Source organism: Urocitellus parryii, chromosome 3, assembly GCF_045843805.1.
Source record: "Urocitellus parryii isolate mUroPar1 chromosome 3, mUroPar1.hap1, whole genome shotgun sequence".
Taxonomy (NCBI): domain Eukaryota; kingdom Metazoa; phylum Chordata; class Mammalia; order Rodentia; family Sciuridae; genus Urocitellus; species Urocitellus parryii.
The window spans coordinates 185,067,822-185,088,501 of record NC_135533.1 but is presented as its reverse complement, the minus strand read 5'-3'; the positions used below and the strand labels follow the sequence as shown (position 1 = coordinate 185,088,501).

Sequence of the window (20,680 nt, the reverse complement as noted above, 5' to 3'; positions counted from 1 at the left end):
GCTCAGTATCTCCAGAATAATCCATTCCCCCCCCCCCAGTCAAGCCTACTTTAGCTCAAGCACAAGGATTACAGGTACATTTAAAAGCATTTTGGGGGGGTCTGGGGATGTAGCTCAGTGGTAGAGTGCTTGCTAGTATCTCTCTCTCTCTCTCTCTCTCTCTCTCTCTCTCTCTCCCCTCCCTCCCCCTCCCCCCCAGTCTTTCCAGTTGCCCTGTGTTTCTATGTTGTGTAACTATAAAACTTCATAACGGGTCCTGCATTGTATCAGGTTTGGGATCATGAACAATTGTTCCTTGGCTACAAAATCAGTCATCACAAACCCCAAAGACCCTATGCTTTGCTCTTCTATTACTTTTTACATGAATTGGAGTGAATAGATGTTCTTTGTGTTATTCAGAATAGGGTAAGTTGTATGCCGCTAAACAGTACTCCCTCAAATCCCTTGCCTTGACACCATAGAAGGTGATTTCTCACTCAGGCTGACCGTGTCGAGGCCATGCCATGTAGAAGAGGTGGACTCTGGGCTGCAGTAGGGGAGGACAGAGATGGAGGGAGCACCCTGCTTGTGTAAAGGAGGAGCATCCCTTCACCCTTAGAGTGATACATACCATCTTATTGGCCAAAGATAGCCACGTGACACCAACTGGAACTGGAAGGAAACCCAGAAAATCCCAACTGTCTCTCCATGTCATTCTTTCATTTGATCTGAGCTTTTACTTATATCCTAGGTCTCTTCCCATCGAGCTATCTGTTTTCTTATCTGTTCCTCTTCCCCTTTCAAGATCTCCCAATAAACAAAATGGAACACTTTGTCAACCCTGAGACTGCTTATAATGCTGACCCTGGTTCTTTTCTGTTATCCGTCTCCCAGACTTCACTTCATCCCTCTGCGCTTCTTGGGATCTTTAACTTCCTGTGTAAATCCAACCTGCCAAGCACTACAAATCTTTTTTTTTTTTTTTTAATTCCCTGTTTTCATCTAGTTACCATATTTTCTAAGATTCCACAATGACTTTCTACATATGTGTTAAGTCTCACTCATCCTGGCCGGGCCCTAATATATACTAATCTGTTTTGTCTGTCTTCTGAATACAAGCAGTTCCTAAAATCCAATCTCTCTACAGCTGAATTTTCAGGGGCACTCCCAGGCAGGTGACTGCGAACTGTGGCAGACATGCATTTTCTGGTCTAAAGTATCAGATTCTTTATGACAAGGGCCACTGCCAGAGTGTTTACCCATGGGTGGTTCTGAGTGTGCTATATATACCTGTGCTATACCCACCTAGACATTATCAAATGTACCCTACTTTGTCAAGGCTGTTCTTTACAAAATTCAATATGTGTGTAATTAGTGAATGGTTTAGTTGTTATATGAAAAGTAATATCAATGAGTATAACAATGATAAGATAAATGGAAGCAGACCTTTTGAAAAGCAGCGATTTATTTTACTACTTTGATGTCATAAGATTAAAAAAATCATAGCACAGAGTCGTACTAATTTGGAATAAAATTTAAACGATTGTTTAGCCCCCTTGGCTGCACATTGTTCCATCGGCCCCCTGTAAATGCTGCCTGAGGTCAGCAATGCAGTGTTGAGTATTTGGTTTTAATGATTATTTTCTGATTTCCTACAGCTTCCTCCGGCTTTGCACCACAATTTGAAAAGAAGAGTTATAGAGAGATTCAAGAAATCCCTCTTCAGCCAGCAGAGTAACCCTTGTAATTTGAAATCTGAAATTAAAAAGGTATGGTATTCTATATATAGGAATTCTTTGGCTGATAAAACACATCAGTTACATCTTATTCTTCCTTTACTTTGTGCTTTGAACTCTATCCTCTATTAAAGGGTTTTATCACTGCTTAAAATACCAAATCCAGTGTAAGTCTTAGCCTCTCCCAAAGGTGAGAGCCTTTGTTTCTTTAGCCATTATTTTCAGATGCTAATAGAGTTCTTTCAGCATTATTATGTATTTTCCTAAGAATAAATGTTATTATTTATTTATTTGTGGTGCTGGGGGTTGAACCCAGGGCCTTGTGCATCTGAGACACACACTCTATGAATTGAGCTATATATCCCCAGCCCAAGAATAAATGTTATTATACATCTAACTTAATGTGTGTATATTTCACATATTTTAGAAGATTCCAACCCAATATTTTATTAGAAGGAGTCTACAGGGGACCCCCAAGTTGAACTTTGCACTTTTAAAAAGGCAGTTGATGCTCTGAGACCATGATTTTGATGATTTGTGAGAGGGCTACATGAACTATTTCTAATGTTGTTTTTTTTCCCATCTTCAGCAATCTCCTAAACTTGAGGTGCTAAAAAATATTTTTATTCATACATTCACATTTAGTGACTAAATCACTAAATTAACTATTGGTGATTGTTTAATTGTTTATTTTCTCATTAGCACAACTTGGTGGCAGTAAATCCCTCTGTCTTAGAAGTAGCCATAAACTCTGTTTTCCTGTCCCCGAAAGGCCCAAAACACAGGTCATTCAGCAAACCCAGGTAAAGATGCTTGGTCCCCTTTCAATTTTATATTTAAAAATTTCTTTCTTTCTTTCTTTTTTTTTTTTTTTAACATTGTTAACCTTGGCATGGACATACCACCAATGAACTTTCCCTTTGACTTTCTATAATGTATCTGGTCTTAAACATGGACTTAGGAATTATTCAGGGAATATGATAGGCTCTTCAATAAGAAAGGCTGATAGAACATTTGCTCAGCTGCCTTCCATCTTCCATGCTTGCACCATTAGTACCTCCACACACTAAAAGGAGATGGGGAGGGTACTCAGGTTGTAGGCAAACAAAGCACAAACCCTGTCTCATCAGAGATTAGAGAGCGAGATTTCTTTCATGCATTGTGTTGGCAAATAAGGCCAAGAAACGAAACCAGAGGAGATGGAAACAGAGACAGAGACCTCCCATATTTATTTAATGATACTTACACTCTGTATCCTGTAGTAAATATATTTTTTAAAGACAGAAGCTCATATTTCCCACAAAAAGATTACCTGTTGCTTGGTTTCTCTATTCTTATTAAAGTGATATTCCCAATAATCCATTTTGTACATAAACTTATTTTACCAGAAATCCTAGTTTTAAAGGTGAAAGCATCTACTACAAACTGATATACACAAAAGTGGCTCTGACTCTTCCTTACTCAGTGATTTTCCAACAGTGTGTGTGTGTCCTTAAAGCAAATCACTTTCCTTTTTTATTACTCAGACTTCTGGTTCTGCATCCTTGCCTTGCTGTCTTTCTCTCTTCCCCTGAAGGCAAGGAGATTTCTTTTTGTTAAATTGCACCCTCCCCCTGCAGACCTGCGCTTTCCTCCTCTGCACCACGGTAGCATCTCTTACTAGTGATCTTAGTTTCTCTCCTTTCTGGTCTAGGGAGGAAAAAAATGGGGATTAACAGGATGGTAGAGGTGTCCTGCAGGGATAGATATATCCTTATTTTCATCTTCATTTAAAAGAAGATGCAATTCTCCTGTGAAGATCAAGGGGTCCCCTTCTCTGATTCTATAAGCTCATGGAAGTCTATGGGACACCCTGTGTGGACCTTTGGGCTGGGAAAGAGGAATGCTCAGCTCCATCCAGGGCTTTGTCACAATCTACTAATAAGTAGGTTGTGTCTACTTATTAGAAGCTCTATAGGCTCCCAGGCTGGAGCCATAATGCTTAGAGCATTATGGTGTATGCCTTCTTGCTCTGTCCTTGCAGAGGCAGCCTTGACTCCTGTGTGTTAAGGAAACCTTGCCCAGATGTTGAAATCCTTCCTGTTCTTCACCACTGAACTGAGAAGTCAGCTCCTCCATAAAGGCTTCCCTTAATTTTTCCTGTTCAGGGTTAATCTCCCCTTTCTCTATGACTGGATCACTTTTTTACTCTTATGTTTAAAGTATTTTTTCTTCTGACTTACAGTTCTGTTTTCCCCACAGGCAGTGTTTCTGATCCATTTTGAAGGGTTTTATGTAGTGGCTGGCATGTAGCAGGTCCTTGATGTATAATTATCGATTATAGAATGTATCATTTATGTATTCTGTATGAGATACTCTCCATATACTCAATTCTTGATTAAAATATATAATGATGTAACATATTCCTATATTTCCATATGAATGTTGAAAGATCTCCAGCCCCCATCTAATTGTAAGTGAGAAAATTGTGAGCTGTTTCCCGCCTTTCTGGTATAATCTTTTGCTTGCAATAATTTTTCTCCAGAAGTGGATTTCTCACTCTGTGTATGGTCCTAAAGGATTGGCCAATTAGCCTTTGACTGATACAGTCGCCCCACAACAGGGCTGCACATAAAATACCCTTGATTCTCCTCTCTCTCTCTCTCTCTCTCTCTCTCTCTCTCTCTCTCTCTCTCTCTCTCTCTCTCTCTCTTCTCTCTCTCTCTCTTCCTGAAACCAGAGACCCTATGTCTCCAGGTTGAGAGCAAAATTAGGGCTGATTGTGTCTACTTATTAGTGGCCTAAGACACAGCAGGATATATAGAGAAGTCAAATACTGATGAGCCCTTTCCTAGGGAATTAAGGTCCTTATTTATAACTCACCTAAGGTGGTCTTCAGTACAGCCTGCTCAGTCTTGCCTGGAACTGCAGGGACAATAAGGCAACCGAGTGTGACTATATCAGTGTCTTTGGGAACCTGAGATTTTCATCATGGGAAAAAGAAGAAACAGAAGCAAGAGGTCAATTCAAATTAGCACTGAGGAATATAAATTCATGACAAATCTTTAAAAAAATACACATTTTCTAATACCTAAACTAAAATGGTTTAGGAACTAACCAAGCAGCAGTGAGTTCCTCTGTCTACCCACGGTTCCTTGGAGATAGCTGATGGGCTTGAAGCAGCAAGGACACAGGACTAGGTTGGAATATCTTGACATAGCATGTGCGTCATCGAGGACAGCTGAGGGCATAACCTGCAAAGGCCCCCACTGCCTATCTGTGGGATAATTGGAGTACCCATGAGAGTAAGAACCAAAATGGATAATTGAAAGCATTAAATAATGTTTAAATCCAAGTGTTCATGATGATACTGAAGAAAATCTCTCATTGGTTACTTCTCAAGAATACTCAGTTCATTATTTTTAAAATTGTTTGCAAATGTATTCTGTCTGTCCTTTATTAACTCTATCTTGGGGTAACTAAATGGTTGGTGAGGGGAAGTTTCTCATTATGGAAGGACTTACTAATAATTGCCAAAGAAGTAAAGAATGTTATAGTTATGCAGCCCCTGGTGAAAGAGTGGATCTAGATATGATCCTCCAATGGCTGCTAACATCACAAGAACAGGGACAATCTGGTGTGCTATGCCCCCTGATGGAAATGAACAACACTAAGTCTTCTTCTTGCTAAAAGCTTGCTTCTACATCTGACCAAGCCTCTAAATACAAAATCACCAGACTTTGTATAGTTAGAGCCCTCAGATCAATGTGGTTGCCACCTGGTTTTGCTAAATGTTTTATTTACACAATCCTATGCATTCACTTATATATTGTCTATGGCTACTTTTGCATTACAGGCAGAATAGTGTAGCTGAGACAGAGGCCATATGGCCTCTAAAGCCAAAACCTTTACTATCTAACTGTTTTAAGAAAATTGTTTGCCAATCCCTGCTCTGGATCAAGCTTACCACTTGCAGCAAATTCAGGAGAGAAAGAAAACATATTAATTGATAGAATGAGGATAATTGTGGGATAATTGGAGTATCAGAGTAATTGGAGTAAAACCCATACATGGAAATTCTGCAGGAAAACTGACCTATTTTTTTTTCAATAAATATATTGTTAGGAGGAGTGGAGAAAGAGAAAGGAAGAGAAAAGGAGGGGAGAGAAGAGAAAGGAAGAGAGGGATTGCTTATAAACTTTAAAACATTTTTAGGGAAGATATCAACCACTTGCAATATATGGACTTACTCCTTACTAACTTAAAAAAAAAACTTGAAAAGCAAAGTTCAAAACACGTATTTTTTTTGAGATAATCAGGAAAATGTAAACATTGGTTGTAAATTTTGTTTTATTAAGGAATTCATCATTTCTGTTGGGATAGCTGTGTTCTGATTATTTTTAAAAATAAATCCACATTTTTTTCCAATGCCATGTTGAGTTTTTATGGGTGGCCTAGTGTGCTTAAAGGGTTCCTTTTCCAGTTTCTGTATGTAGGACTTGCATAGGTAGGACAGAATGTGGAGGAGATAGAAATGAGGCAAGATGGGCCCTGTTTAAGCTGGTTGGTGGGTTAACGGAGTTCATCGTGTTGTCCTCTCTAGTTTTGTTAAATGTTAGAATTTTTTTAAATAATAAAAACAGTCATGCATTTAGTTTGAGTGTTGATGCCAGATCCCTCCCAGACCAATGTTTGGGCATGAGTGTTTTGAAAACAGCTCACCTAGCAAAGCTGCCTCGCAGAACTGTAGTGGTTCTGTTCTATCCAAAAGCATCTGGATGAAGGGTTTACTGGGCTGCATCCTCGGGTAAGAAGGTGGCTTTTTAAAATTTGTACAAATGCACAACGGGCACTGGAGCCATGTGATTCTAGCAGGTAGTGAGGTCTGAGAACCATTGTGTTATACGTTACAAACATCATTTGGACCAAGAATGAATTCAAACAAAACAATCTATACCCAAGTGGGAAGCAGCTAATGATTTAAGCATTGAGCCATGGCCAGGAGTTCTCAAATTTTGCTGCTTACATGAATTTCCTAGAGCTCTTAAACACAACAGTCAGGCTGCATGTCCCTTCCCTCTCTTAATCCCCCAGGGAAATGGAACTCCAGAGATTGGATCCAGATATTGGTTTGTTTTTAAATCTCAGGTGATTTCTTTGTACAGCCAAGGTTGAAAATTGTCAGTCTGGTAAAGTCAACATTTTTCATATCTTATTGTGCATATCTGTCACCTGGGTTATTCACGTGGGTGGGTTGTGATTCAGTAGGTCTGGTGAGGAGGGGAGATTGTGCTCTGCCCATCTAGGGGCATGCTTGGAGTAGCTGAGCTGCATAGAACATAGAGTCTATCCACTAGGAACATCTGGTGTATCCAAAAACTTTTGGTTAGAAAGATGGTCTGTCTAGTAGGCCAAAAACGTCATCTAGATACAATCGCATCCTGGGCCTCCAATTCTGCATTTGACCCAGCTCTCCCAGTGCTGCTGCTGCTGCCATTCATTCTAGGGAGCACCCTTTGATGGGAAGGCCTAGAGGGACCCTGTGATGGTCTTCCAGTGGTGTGGGGTAGATGGCCCAGAACTTCTTCCTCTAGGCGTGTGCCTCCCCGGTTCTTCTCTTCCGTTTCCAATCTGGTCTGCACTTGAGTGCAGATCAGCAGGTCAAGTTTCCATTATTTATCAGCTGGCACATTCTTTACTTCCTTACTCCAGCTTTCCAGCTCTTTTCCAGGCAGGCAGATTGCTCAGCATCCTGGACTTAATTAATTAAATGGTCCTTTATGCATATAATCATCATGGTTTATATTTGCCTAGTCCTTGCCAGGGCCCTTGGAGACATCATAAATCAGCAGGGTGCAGCCCGAACCTGTTTAGACCAAGTGGAGGAGGACCTATAGCAGGGCTCTCCTGCCTGGCAGACTCAGGCCATCATTTCCTCTTTGCCTCGACCCCACCATCAGTATCCGACCCCTCCAACAGTGTCAGGGTCTGCAGAAGACAAATCTTCTGGGTAATTAATGGTAGATTTCCAGTCTTTTAGTTTTGCTAGGTAGACAAAAATTCTTGATGGGAATGTAAGGCCCTACATTGCAGGGCTACTTTTCATTAGCAGTGGGGACTTTGAGAGTGTTGGGGGGCTGATGATGGACAAGCATATGTGGGTGCATGTGCAGATGTATGTGTGTGTGTGTGTGTGTGTGTGTGTGTGTAAGAAAACAAGTTGGTATAAAGACTGGACACTTCTGTTAACAAAGTGGCCTATTAAAAGCTAATAAAAAGCTAATAGGAGCTGTAGGTTAGAAAAGATGCAAAATTAGGAAATAAGTTGTCTTATAATGATGCAGTTCAGTCAAAGAGGACAAGGAAATCCGAAAGGAAATGAGACCAGAGACCAGCGAGTGCAGAGTGATGGAACATGTTGTGAATTTTCTCACTGCTGGTACCTCATTTCATTTATGTTTGGCTCAATTTCTTCCAGAGTCCTACCTCAGTTGCATTAGATCCCACATAATTTGTGTAGTTGTTCTGCAGCAGATAGCCTTATTTTATGATATGGGAAAGAAAATGTCGTTTGGGAAATTTAGTAGCGATTACATTTGTAGTTTCTCATTGTTTCCTTCTCTTTTAGGTTCTGTCTAAAAAGCACTATATTCTATTGACCAGTAAGTGCTCAAATTGCATAATACATGCTCAAAATCAATGGTGTTTGGGGAGGAGGAGGAGGAGGAGTGGGAATAGGGATATAAAGCCTGTTCTCTGGAATTTATTTATTTGACTTGCTTAGTTCAAAAGTGTGTATCAACTGGGCAGTCTGGGGAATGCCCATAACCCCAGAGATTCTAGAGGTTGAGGCAGAAGGATTCCAAGTTCAAAATCAGACTGTGTAATTTACAAGACCCTGTCTCAAAATAAAAAGGAAAAAGGGCTGTGGGTATAGCTCAGTTCAATCCCCAGTTCCCCCACCAAATAGCATGGATTATTGTTTGTTCTTCAGAACTGTAATGTCTGTTCAGAGCAGGAGAGCCCTCTTATTTCAGTTCAGAAGAAGGTCTTATACATGTTTCCAAATAGCATGTGTGCCACACACAGGAGGTACACCTGTCAGTGGGAGGTTCACAGTGCACTAAGGACTTGGGCATGCTGGTCCAGGACTGCTGGTTCACTGGCTTGCTGTGAGGGCCACTGCTTTAAAGGTGTCCTGCTGTGTCCTCCCTATTTCCGCCTCCTGGGGAACATTTACTTTACCATCTGGCACCTTGTTCTCCCCTCCTCTGTCCACCCCAGTAACACTGGCAACGTAAGTTTGCCTTCTGCTCCGTCTTTAAATCTTAGAGTCTCTTTCAAATGCTTCACTTCATTTTTCAGACACTTATTTCTCTGCAGTAATGGGGAGTGAACCCAGGGCCTCATGCAGACTAGGTAAGTTCTCTGCCACCGAGTATTTTTTGTGTCCCCCAAGTTATTAGCAGTTGGGACTGGTGGCAGGATGGATGGTTCTGCTTGACCTTTGGTGGTAGGCAGCCCTGGGTTCTGGCCCTGCTTCTACCACTTAATAGCTATGCTCTTTGGGAAAATTAGTTTACCTCCCTGTTTCCTCATCTGTAAAGTGGGGATGATATTTACTTTAGGGGATAGTTATAAGAACCAAATATATTATTAAATATGACTAGAGTGTCACAAGCATCCCTAGCTGGCAGTGGGTGTTTCTGTTGTTATTAATGCTGGCTCTTCCACATCCTTCCTTCCTTTGTCACCTGGTCCAGGTTCTTGGTCCTTCCTTCTTTCATCAGTGCCACAACTGCTTTGCAAATCTCCTTGTTCCCCAGTCTGTCTTGCCAGACTTAAAGTTAGTTCTTTAACACTTGATTTTTATTATCATACACTAAAAAATGTTAGGAGTTTCTGAATCCATCATCTCAACTCTGGGATCCAGCTTTCCAGACTAGATGAGTTACTTAGTAATAAGTCACTCATTTATTTCGTTGAGCCTCCTCATACTCCCCCTAGTGTGTCTGCACTCACCCTGCTCTCCCAGCCCCAGTCCAACTACTATGCTCATTGCATTGCATCAGGGTGATTCTTTCAAAGCAGACCATCTCCCCCACCTCTTTCTCTCTCACATAATCTCTCTCTCTCTCTCTCTCTCTCTCTCTCTCTCTCTCTCTCTCTCTCTCTTCTCTCTCTCTCTCTCTCTCTCTCTCTTTCACACACACACACACACACACACACTCACACACACATATCACAGAAAATCCTTTGGAGGATCATTTAATAGAATACAAAAATCCTCTCCATGTTATTTCCACTCCCATTTGGTCAAACCCTGCTTATCTCTCCATCACGTGGTGCTCTTGCCCCTTGCTGTCTCCAGAGCAGCCATGAGCCCTTTTCTGTAGTTCGCTTATCTGCCATGCTGTTTCCGCCAGTCTTTGATCATGCTTTCCCCTGGCTGTAATGCTCTTTCCACCCCATCTTTCACTCATTCTTACTTATTACATCAGTTCTTGGCATAAGTGGTACCTTGGGAAAGCCTTTCCTGGATAAAACAAATCTATCATCACCTCCTAGAACCACAGACCTGCCCTTCAAGGCATTCGGCACAGTTGCAATTCTACACGCGTCCAACTAAATATTTCACAGGCACACCTCCTCCTAAGTAGGCAGCAAGCTCCCAGAGTATAACTTGATCGTCACTGAGTTATTTCATTCTTTGGATCTGTGTTTGGCACATAATAATTGATTTTAAAAATTCACTGAACTAATGAATGTCACTTCCCCTTCATTCTGAATCCTTGTAACTCCATAACAGTGGACTCATGTCATTTTCCTCTCTTTGTTATGTCTTCAGTATGCAGTGCCTGACTGTTACCCCAAACTCCCCTCACCTGGATTGCCAGCTTTGCTTCCTTCATTCCACCCACCCACACCCAGGCTTGGTTACCATGTTCCTTCTACAGAACCTCTGTAAACCCTGGTGGTCTCCTCTTTTAAAGTCTAGAACTCACCATCTCATACTTCATGATATCTTGTATCACCATTTCACAGATGTTAACATCTTCTTCTAGTCAAGATACAGGTCTTGTAGAAGGCAGATCATGTCTGCAGCCTGCTCATATCATACAGAACATGCTGACAACACACAGGAAGGAGCAAAATGTTTGCTGCAAGAATACATATATCTAGAAACTGAAGCACAAACAGAAGTTCTAAGAAGCTCTTTGCATAAAAATTAATGTACATGGGTTCAAATGCAAGGCTTTTAGTCCTTGCCTTCATCCACAGGCCCATTTCTTTGAGGTTCCAAAGCTAACGGAGATAGCTAATGTGACTTAAGACTGGAAACCTCAAAAAACTTTTTCTTTAAGCTTTAAAAAATCAATGAATAAAACTTGTTTTTTTTTTTTTCCATACAGTAGCAGCCTTGATCTCTCTAGGTCACCCACCCTTTATATACTTTTCTCTGGGGCTTTTGGGGTGTGAAATCTTCAGGATTTCAAGATATAAACTTCTTAATTAAATTGAACAAGCTTTCTGTAATGAAGGGGAACATTTCAAGGCAGCCAAATTACTCCTGTGCCAAGCATAGGAGAAATATCCCTATGGTCATTTGAAAGGTAATGCCAGGAAATTATTTTCAGCATCATAATACATATTAAGAAGCTTAGCTGGAATGACCTGCTCGCTGGGTAGGGAAAATGCAGAATGCTTAAGGCTGACCTCCACGCACCCTACAGCATGATGGGAAAGTTTGTCAGTATGTGACTGTCAGATCCTCCTGCATTACAGTGTGCTACAATCTTACAGTCTTGTCATATTACAAATACATTATTAACTAAAGTAAGGAAAATAAAATTTCAAGAATAAAAAAGGCTGGAATTATTTTTTCTTCTAGTGTCATAGATGTTTGGTAATATGGAGACTGGAAGACACATAAATAATTTGTATTTGCAGTATCCAAAGTACAATGATGGAATAATTAGTTATCACTTGCTTATATAAAATATTTTCATTAAGGCATAAAATGCATGATGTATACAATGATGTACATATAGAGCCAGCACCATAAGTTTGTAGACATTTATATGAATCCATATTTATATATGTTCGCCCAGGTGACCATATAGAACCCACATCAACATACAGAACATTTCCTGCCCCACAGAGGCCTCCTGCTGGTTTATCCCCTTCCCTTGCTACAACGTAATCTTTATCCTGATTTCTCTCACCATAGATTAGTTTTACCTGATTATGAAAATGTACATAACTGAAGCCAGGTGCTATGTATTCTTTTGTTTCTGGTTTCTTTCGTTCAACACTCATCCATGTTTTGAGAATTCATAGTTTGTTCTTTGTTATTGCTTTGCAGAATTCCATTGTATGAGCACATTATGAAATATCTGTTCTTCTATCCATGGACTTTGGGATTTTTTCCAATTTTTAGTTATTATTAATAAGGCACTATGAACATTCTTGCCCTTGTATTTTGATGGATATATGTACTGATTTCTCTTATGTAAATCCTTAAGGGGAAATCACTGGTTGTAGGGTTGATGTGCATTGTTTAATCGTCACATATACTGTCAGGTTTCTCAAGTGAACAAGAATGTATTTTAATTGGTGAACAGAGTATACGAATTCAGAGTGACTACTATTGTTTAGTCCAAATTATGCCATTTGTTTCTGATTTATTGATATTTGACATTTTAAAAATATTTCAACTCAGGTATTAAAATTGGGCCATCTCCAAGTGCTGGTGGAAATTAAAGGTGAAAGGAGTTGAAAAACATCAATAGCTTAAAATTCCATTTTAAAAATGCAGCTTTATAGGAAGACATTAAGCCGTTGGAGCTCTAATAAATTCTATCTTTGGTGAATTACTCTTTTCTTCAGAGTGTTAGGAACTAATGTTTGGAGATTAACCTTAATTAATAGTAATTTAGCAAAATGTAATAAGAAACTTGTTTGTCTTGGTCAAACAAGAAGGCATTGTTCAAGGCAGAAACACGAGAAAGGGCTGGGATTTGGACTAAACATACTGTTTAATAACTGTTGAATAATTGGAGTTTATTCCTCCTACGCTTGATTAAAAATAACATCTTGATGTCCCAGGCCCAAGCCATTATTTTCCTATCCATTTTTATTTTGCTCTCATAAAGCTATAAACTGTATTTTTTTTCATGGGACCAGGGAATTGTCCAACTTGCTTTCACTGTAATGTGCCCGCTTCCAATTTGTAAGTTCTATTGGAAGGAAGATGTTTCTCTCTTTTCAAGGGATTGAAATCCACAGAGCACTAAATTTTCTATACAGAGACATGGAGAAATGGAAAACACCACACAGAGGTCTCCTGTCATTTGCTTCTGAATATAAAATAAGATGTAGGTTTGCTTTTTTTTTTTTTTCTGTTTCAGTTATCTCAGGGATCTCCAGAACCAATCGAGCCAAACTTCTTTACTGCAGATTACCATTTATTACGTCATTCATTGGGTGGAAACAGCCTGTCCTCAAATGACCTGACAGGTAATGGTCATCAACATGCGTAATCTGGATTTCACACACACACACACAAGTCATATCATTTGGATCAGCAGCTAAACCTAAAGTATCACCTTCAACTGAAAAGAAAAAAAATAAAGCTTATTTTGTTATCTATGGTAATAGTTGACATATAGTAGGAATCAAGAAATTCCCTGAGATTTATCTTACCCAGTGTGGCAGCTTCCTTGATCATTTATTAATACCATGAACAAACAGCAGAATCTGTGTGGGTGAATTGTTACTCAGATTGCTTTCTGTTTCTTCTTGCTTATCTGATGATGGGAAATAAAATGCCCCAAAGCATCAAGGGAGATAAAAAGTAGAAAGTGAAAGCTTAAATATTCAAAATGGTGAAAAAGTTGAAGCTTACTTGAACAATCCACATCAAACATATTCGAGTTTTTCTCCTTTTTAGCAGAAATTTCACATAGGGAGGTAATATGACATAGAGATTAAGGGCAAAGATTCTGCAAACCTGGATGCCCTAGATTCAAATCTCAGCTTAACTATTTAGAAGCTGACCTCAAACAAATTATGGAAGCTCTTTGAACTTCAGTATCCTTTCCTGTAAAATGGGGATGAATATAACAATCATATAAAAATCATAAAATATATAAAATTTAAAACAATAAGTAACACCTATGTCATGGAGTAATAGTAAGGATCAACTTAACTTAAAAAGTCTCTGGCCATTAGTAGGAGCTCAGCATAAGTAAATTCTTGTCATAGAAAAAGAGTTCTGGCTACTCTGAGGTTTCAGAACTCCTGAATAATTTTTGAATCTAAATAAATCATAGTTCTATCTATAAAGTGAGATGAACAAAAGTTAAAGCTCTTACAGTTAAATGAGACTTGACATCTCTTCCATTTGGAAAAATGCTTCACTTCAGTTGTGCTTATGTTGTTACCTGAGCAAATTATTTCCTGTATCAATTACCAGACTTTTCCTTAGTCTTAGTCTCCTGGGATAAAGCTAATCCCCATGCAGGTAGAATTTCATTTAAAATGGTTTCTGAGAAGCTCATAAGATCAGGATAAAAAATGTGCGGAGTCATTTGCTTCTAAAAGTCTCTCCCAGGACAGGTGAGTTCATGTACAGGCCAAACTTCTCCTTCCATTAGCAACTGTGATGGGGTGAACTCTGTTGGAAGTCTCTCAGAAGCTTGACACAGAGTTGAGGACTCCTCCCAGGGCAGCCCGGCGCTCCACCCCAGAGCTGAGCAGGCATGACCCTTGTCACAGCAGGCTTGGCAAGAGCAAAGGCAGCAGAGCTGTGGTGCTGTGGGGAGGGAACAGGGAGCACCTTTAAACTTGGCTTTGAAAATGAACTGCAAGGACTCACACCTTCAAGCCTCCCCTTCAGCTGCAGCCTGATCTCTTTTCTCCCTCCAGAGGGGCAGGGAACTCCCAGTTCTCCACATAGGTTGATACATTGAAGTAGAAACTGGTCAGCCGTGCTCTTGGCAGCATGGGGTAGGTTAAGGTGCTGCTGCTGGTATATTCCTACCAACCATCAATAAAGGGCCTCCGCACTAATGTATTTTCCTACAGGCAGCCACATGCCCTAGTCAGATCTTTGTGGTCTTTCACTAATTCTGCCTCCCTATAAGAATTTATTTTCTTGCCAGCACCTATGTACTCTTCTTGCCTTATGGATGATTGGAGTCTCTCAATAAGAAAACTCACCCATCAGGTAGTTCATGTTTGGACTCATGAACGTAGACAAACACAGCCCTGACTTCACCAGCCAGTTTGCGATGTAAGCAATGCTCCTGAATCTCAGTATGGCCATATGCAAAGCAGCCAGTTATTACAGAGAAACAGAGCATCTATCAAAAACCAAGACACTTAGAAATTTACTTTTTTTAAGTCTCATTTTTATCATTAAGAAATTGACCTATTTTCACTGCGCTTGAAGTCATAATTGCCAATAAAGTGTGACTGAGAAAATTAGACCAAATATCAGACTTCCTATAATTCATCTATTTCAGGTCCACCCACCAGCTCTGATTTGGAGGAAGGAATAACGTATGAGCAGATGCAGGTGAGGTTTTTGCAGTGCCCCTGAATGATTTTATTTTGTTCCTTTTAATTTGATACTAGCCTGATTTTTTTTTTCAATTTTAGAGTGTGATTGAAGAAGTCCTAGAGGAAAGTGGCTATTACAATTTTGCATCTAACAGGTGAGATCTAGAGTTTGATTTCAAATGTGAAAGATGAAATGAGATCATCAGATATTACATGTGGTTTTTCTCTAGCCTTCATTTCAGAAGTTTTTTTTTTTCTTTTTGAACCTTTATTTTAAATATTTGTATAAAATATCTTTGCCGAGACTAAATACCTACACAGGTAAAATACATGTTGCATATCTTCTGTATGGACACAGCTCCTGTGTTCTCTTTTGAAATAAAAAGTGATCTTCCTAGTAAATGACTTATAAGAATAACAAATATAATTGAGTGGAAAAGCATTATCTATATTTTTAAAATTAATATTTGTCTCATTCTATAGAAGAGCTAAAAACCTGGGTTTCCATCATTTTGAAATCTACCATTATTTGCATAGAAGGCTAGGTGTGGGAAATGCAACTAAATAAAGAATCCCTTCAGGTGCATTTAAGATGGGTTTATATGCAGTCCCTCTGTGTTTTGTTTTACCATTTGCTTGCTCTAAATAAGAGATGTCCGTTTACTGGGACTGCTCAAAGGGACTCCATATTATCTTAATATAATCATTATTTGTTCTCTTAAAATATACTCCATTTTATCAATTTAAATCTAGTCCCGAATTCCTGTAGTTTCACTATTAGGCACAGCGTTGATGCAACAATTTGGGTACAGTTAGTTTATTTGAGAGGTGATTCAGGGAAACACATGGGATAAAGAAGTTATTTAATACAGGTGTCATTATCAAGCAGGTTTTCATTGGCTGGTGCTCAATCCCATGGAAGAAATCCGAGAGCCAATGCAGAAAGAGAACAGATGTTAGAGTTCTTGTGAGTGGGTCACAGGGTGAGGAAGTTGGGGTATTTATTCTCCAGTTTCCACCAGTCATTATTTGAGGCCTTTCCCAGGAAGTATTGATTCCCTGGTGTTTCTGGCCTTTTTAAAGGTGGTCAAAGGAAGGTGTAGAGGCCAGAGAAACCCTCAAGGAGAGAAATCGGTACCGGCCACTAGGGATTCAGCCAGTATGTTTTGAAGTGGCATGGATGAGAGGGTATGGGCAGTGACAATATCTACCCTACTGAGCTGTCTCTTGACTTTCCAAGGACCTGCCCATAGCTGAATCATCAGATTGATCACAAGCATCCACACACACAGCCCAAGTGGCTCAGTGTTGTTTTATGAGGCACTGTCCTTTGATACCAGGGGTGCTTTATCACAGAACTATATCCCCAGTCCTTTTTTTAAAATTTTGAGACAGGGTCTCACTAAGTTGCCCAGGCTGACCTTGAACTTGGGATCCTCCTGCCTCAACCTCCTGCAAGCAGCTGGGATTACAGGTGTGGGCCACTGTGCTGGCTAGAAAAGCTATTTTGTGGTATCTAAATCATTTGTTGCATCTAAATTATTTTAGAAGTCTCCCTTGAAGATAACTAGTAACCATGATAAGAGAAAGAGGGCCCCAGAACATCTGGTTACAGTAGTTACCAGGAAATTAGATTTTCTTTGAGGTTAGTTCAGTCACCAGTATTTATTTTTCTTCTCTCATTTCAGTGAGGTTTTCTTATGAATCACACATGAGATTATTCAACTACTTGCTCTTTTAGCTCGATAATATATTTCCCAAATACACCCTTCGTAAATTTAGTTCTGTTGTGATTTGTAACTACAGAGAAATGATGAGTAATTCTCATCTTCCAAAGATATATTGTTAATAGAAATTACCATCTCTGCAATCACTCTTCTTCCAACATCCCTGGAGAGGTTTCTGGATTTTCCCTCTCTGCTGGAGGGCAGACTTTATCCAGTCTTCTGTGGGTAACATGAATGTCTCTGTTTTCCAACACTCAGCATCTTATTATTTCAAGTGCCCTTGGCTTGTAGTGGGGTAAAGGTGACTGTTGTCATTTTTTTCTGCATTTCCTCATCGACTCAAGGGTAAGAAATGTCCTCATATTTTTGCAGAAAATCAACTAAATACTAATGAAAAACTAGGTGTGTAAATTTAAGGAAGCTCTTATAAGAGCTCTTATTTGCTCCTTTAAACATTGTCTTTTTTGTAATAACAACATAAAACAACAAATATATTACTCTTTTTTTAGTTTGACTCTCATTAAGTCTTTAAAATATTTAGTTCTGGAGATACATTACTTTCTTAAAAGGTGTTGCAAATTTCCTTATGATGAACAGATAATAAGATTCCTGATAATAAAGGCAAAAAACTGTTCATAGTTACATTTAGAATTTTAAACAGAATATGAAGGCACATTTGAGCAGTGAAGTTCAAGTAGCACAAGTTGGACAGGATGTCAAAAATTTTATAAGATCTTCCCCAAAAGAATATGAATCATTTAAAAATCCACATTAGTATGTATAATTAGTATATGTTAAAATAGATATTAAATGTTTTAAAATCCATGAGTTCATGATATTCACTTTTTTTGGTTTCTAATAGTAATGATAGATCTTATCTTGGGAGAAAACTTCAGTTTAATGATAAGCAAGAGCCCTTGGTGTCCCCCAAACCACTACTAGTTTACAGGTGTCCCAAATAAATTCTCTCTCTCTCTCTCTCTCTCTCTCTCTCTCTCTCTCTCTCTCTCTCTCTCTCTCTCTCTCTCTCTCTCTCTCTCTCTCTCTTTTTTTGGTACTGGGGATTGAAATCGGGGCCACTTGCCTGCTGGACCACATCTTCAGCCCTATTTTGTATTTTATTTACAGACAGTGTCTCACTGAGTTGCTTAGCACCTTGCTTTTGCTGAGGCTGGCTTTGAATTTGCAATCTTCCTGACTCAGTCTCCCAAGCTACTAGAATTATGGGTGTGTGCCACCCAACTCAATTCTTAAGAGATAGTTCAGGCTTCACTTAGAAGTACCTAATAATGTACAATCCAGAAACATGCATTACTCCAAATATAAAATCAAAATAGCTGGTGCTGTCATAATCTTTTCAGTCAAAAGGTGGAGAATATTAAATGTCTCAGGACATGTAGAAATATGTAGATTCTGTATTTAGAATCACTGGAGTGTATTTTTCCTAAATAAAGGTTCCATGGAATAACCAATATTACCAAAGATATCACATATTCCATGAAAAATAAAGTCTCATGACCAAATATATTTTGGAAGCTTGGAATGTAGAAGTTTCCATTTTTGGAGAATATTGATCCTCATTACTCTATTAAAGACCTGAGGCATCCTATAGGAAAGGCATCTGACGACCTTGTTTGTTTACTCCGGTGTTTTCCTCCTCATTTACATAGAACACAAGTTGAGAAAAGCTGTGCCAGCTAGGAATGGTTTTACTCCTCCACCAGGGTCTACCCAGATGTGCTGTTCTTCACATTATCATTGTTAACATCTTAATTGTTATTGTCGTCGTCATCATCATCATCATCAACAACAACAAAAAAACCTTGTTAAATCATCTTGGTTAAGCACCATCCGGAGAGAGCAACATACATAATAACTTTTATTATTCAAGTTTGCAATTTAAGCTTATACACAGATCATCCAGCCAATCCCCAAACCGTTAAGCCCCCGTATGGTGATGTGGCACATTTTTTCAGCTTAGACTGTAGGGCTTATATTTAATTAGGGAAAAGAATAGAGAGGTGCTGTTCTCAGACTGCAAGTCTCAGGGTGAAGTCATTATCTGTCTGTTAGCTATCTTTGGGGAAGACTTCTGGAACTGTTCAAATAAATGATGGGGAAACTGCTTCAGCAGTTGGTTAGAAAGAATATCTTAGATACAAAATACTGCATTAGGAAAAGACAGTGGTAATAGAAATGAAGTAGCAGCAAGGACCCCCCTGACCAAAATGAGGGATTCCTTATTTCTGGGCTTCTGGATAAGGGCAATGAGGACGGAGTTGAGAGGCAGAAGCAGTGTGAAGAAACTGAAAGAAGGCCCAAACAGGCTCGGCCAGCCTCATAACTGTTTCCAAGACAGGGCCTCTTCCAGATCATTGTCGGGGCTGTAAAAACAATTAATGATATTTTACATTCATAGACATTTAGTTTCCTTACCTTAAGGCTATATCTTAGTGATACCGGCCTTGAAAATCAGAATCAGGTCCTCCTCCTCCCCTCCCCCTCCCCGAATATTAAACACCTGAGAAATGCAGAGGCAAGGGTAGAAAGCAAATTTTAAGAGACAGAAATTGGAGAGAGGGGAGACTCTTCCAGAGGAGAGGGGACCCAGAGCTGGTGGTGTTTGTGTGTGGGAGTGGGGATGTATTTCCTCTTTATAGATTTAGGTTTCCTTTCTTCTCTTGCCCCCTCTTCCTCTTATCTTGCCTACACGACCAAAAGGCAGGAAAAGAGCTTCTCAGGGAGTGATTGCTTGTGCTGGCAAGAGGGATCCTTCCCCTCCTCCAGAGGTGGTAGCCACCCACCCACTGATGGGGAAGTGCCATCACCCCATTTCTTTTTCCTTGATAACCAGCGACCTGTCCTTTGCCTCGTTCTCACTAGTAGGGCTCAGTTTCACCCTTGTTTGTAAAACTGTGAGTTCTGTGATTGACTAGATGGCAAGCCTCTCTTCTTTTTGAATATACTTAGATGCATATTGACATTATGTTTTTTAAATAATGAAATATTGCATTGAGAAATATATACAAGAGAAAAAAAATCTACATTGAATCGGCTTGCATTTCTCTATTTCCTCATGACTGATGAACATGTAAAATAGTCATCTGAATGCACACAGCATTCAAATGTATAAGCTACATGGAATTGGCGTTTATTTTTCCACTCTAGAGTATTTTTAATTCCTACTGAATTCATAATTTGAGAAAGACCCTGTTAGCACTGAGCTTCAGTAAAAGACAGCTTTTTATAAATGTTCCCATCCGGATAATACACTTTTTAAAATTTATTGTGATTTATTTACTTATGTGCCTGAGCCATAGCTTTTGAAACGGAATGTGTGAACTAAAATATTTGTGTTGACAGAGAACTCTTTTCTATTTGGGAATCTTCTAGGTATCACTCCTATCCATGGGGGACGAAGAATCACCCAACCAAAAGATGAAAATGTTGCACTTTGAATGAACTTGCTTTTCCCAGTAAAGTTCAAGTTCTGGACTTCAGCCACTACAACAAGATGCTGAGGACTGGATTTTGCTAGAGGGTGTGGAAGGGGAGAGACCAAAATGCCATGGGGCCAGGAGCATCTTTTTTTCTGGAGATCCTGTGTGGGATGTATGACAGCTATAGTTCTTGGGTGGGGGTCTCCATTCCCAGTACGTATTATATACAGGATGACAGGGCTGTCAATGTTGC

At 39.5% G+C, this 20,680-nt stretch overlaps 1 protein-coding gene across 8 annotated transcripts in view; it reads left to right on the top strand.

Annotated features, from left to right (window-relative positions):
• The window catches only part of Nek10 (NIMA related kinase 10), a 188,030-nt gene extending 167,593 nt beyond the window's left edge, over positions 1-20,437 (top strand). For all 8 annotated transcript variants that reach the window (XM_077795652.1, XM_077795650.1, XM_077795648.1 and 5 more), the window contains 5 exons: positions 1,638-1,748; positions 13,106-13,214; positions 15,224-15,276; positions 15,360-15,415; positions 20,381-20,437. In XM_077795652.1, the coding sequence (XP_077651778.1) occupies positions 1,638-1,748; positions 13,106-13,214; positions 15,224-15,276; positions 15,360-15,415; positions 20,381-20,429 (378 nt within the window). In that variant the 3' untranslated portion in view covers positions 20,430-20,437. The remainder of the gene's footprint in view (positions 1-1,637; positions 1,749-13,105; positions 13,215-15,223; positions 15,277-15,359; positions 15,416-20,380) is intronic.
• The last annotated feature ends 243 nt before the right edge of the window (positions 20,438-20,680 follow it).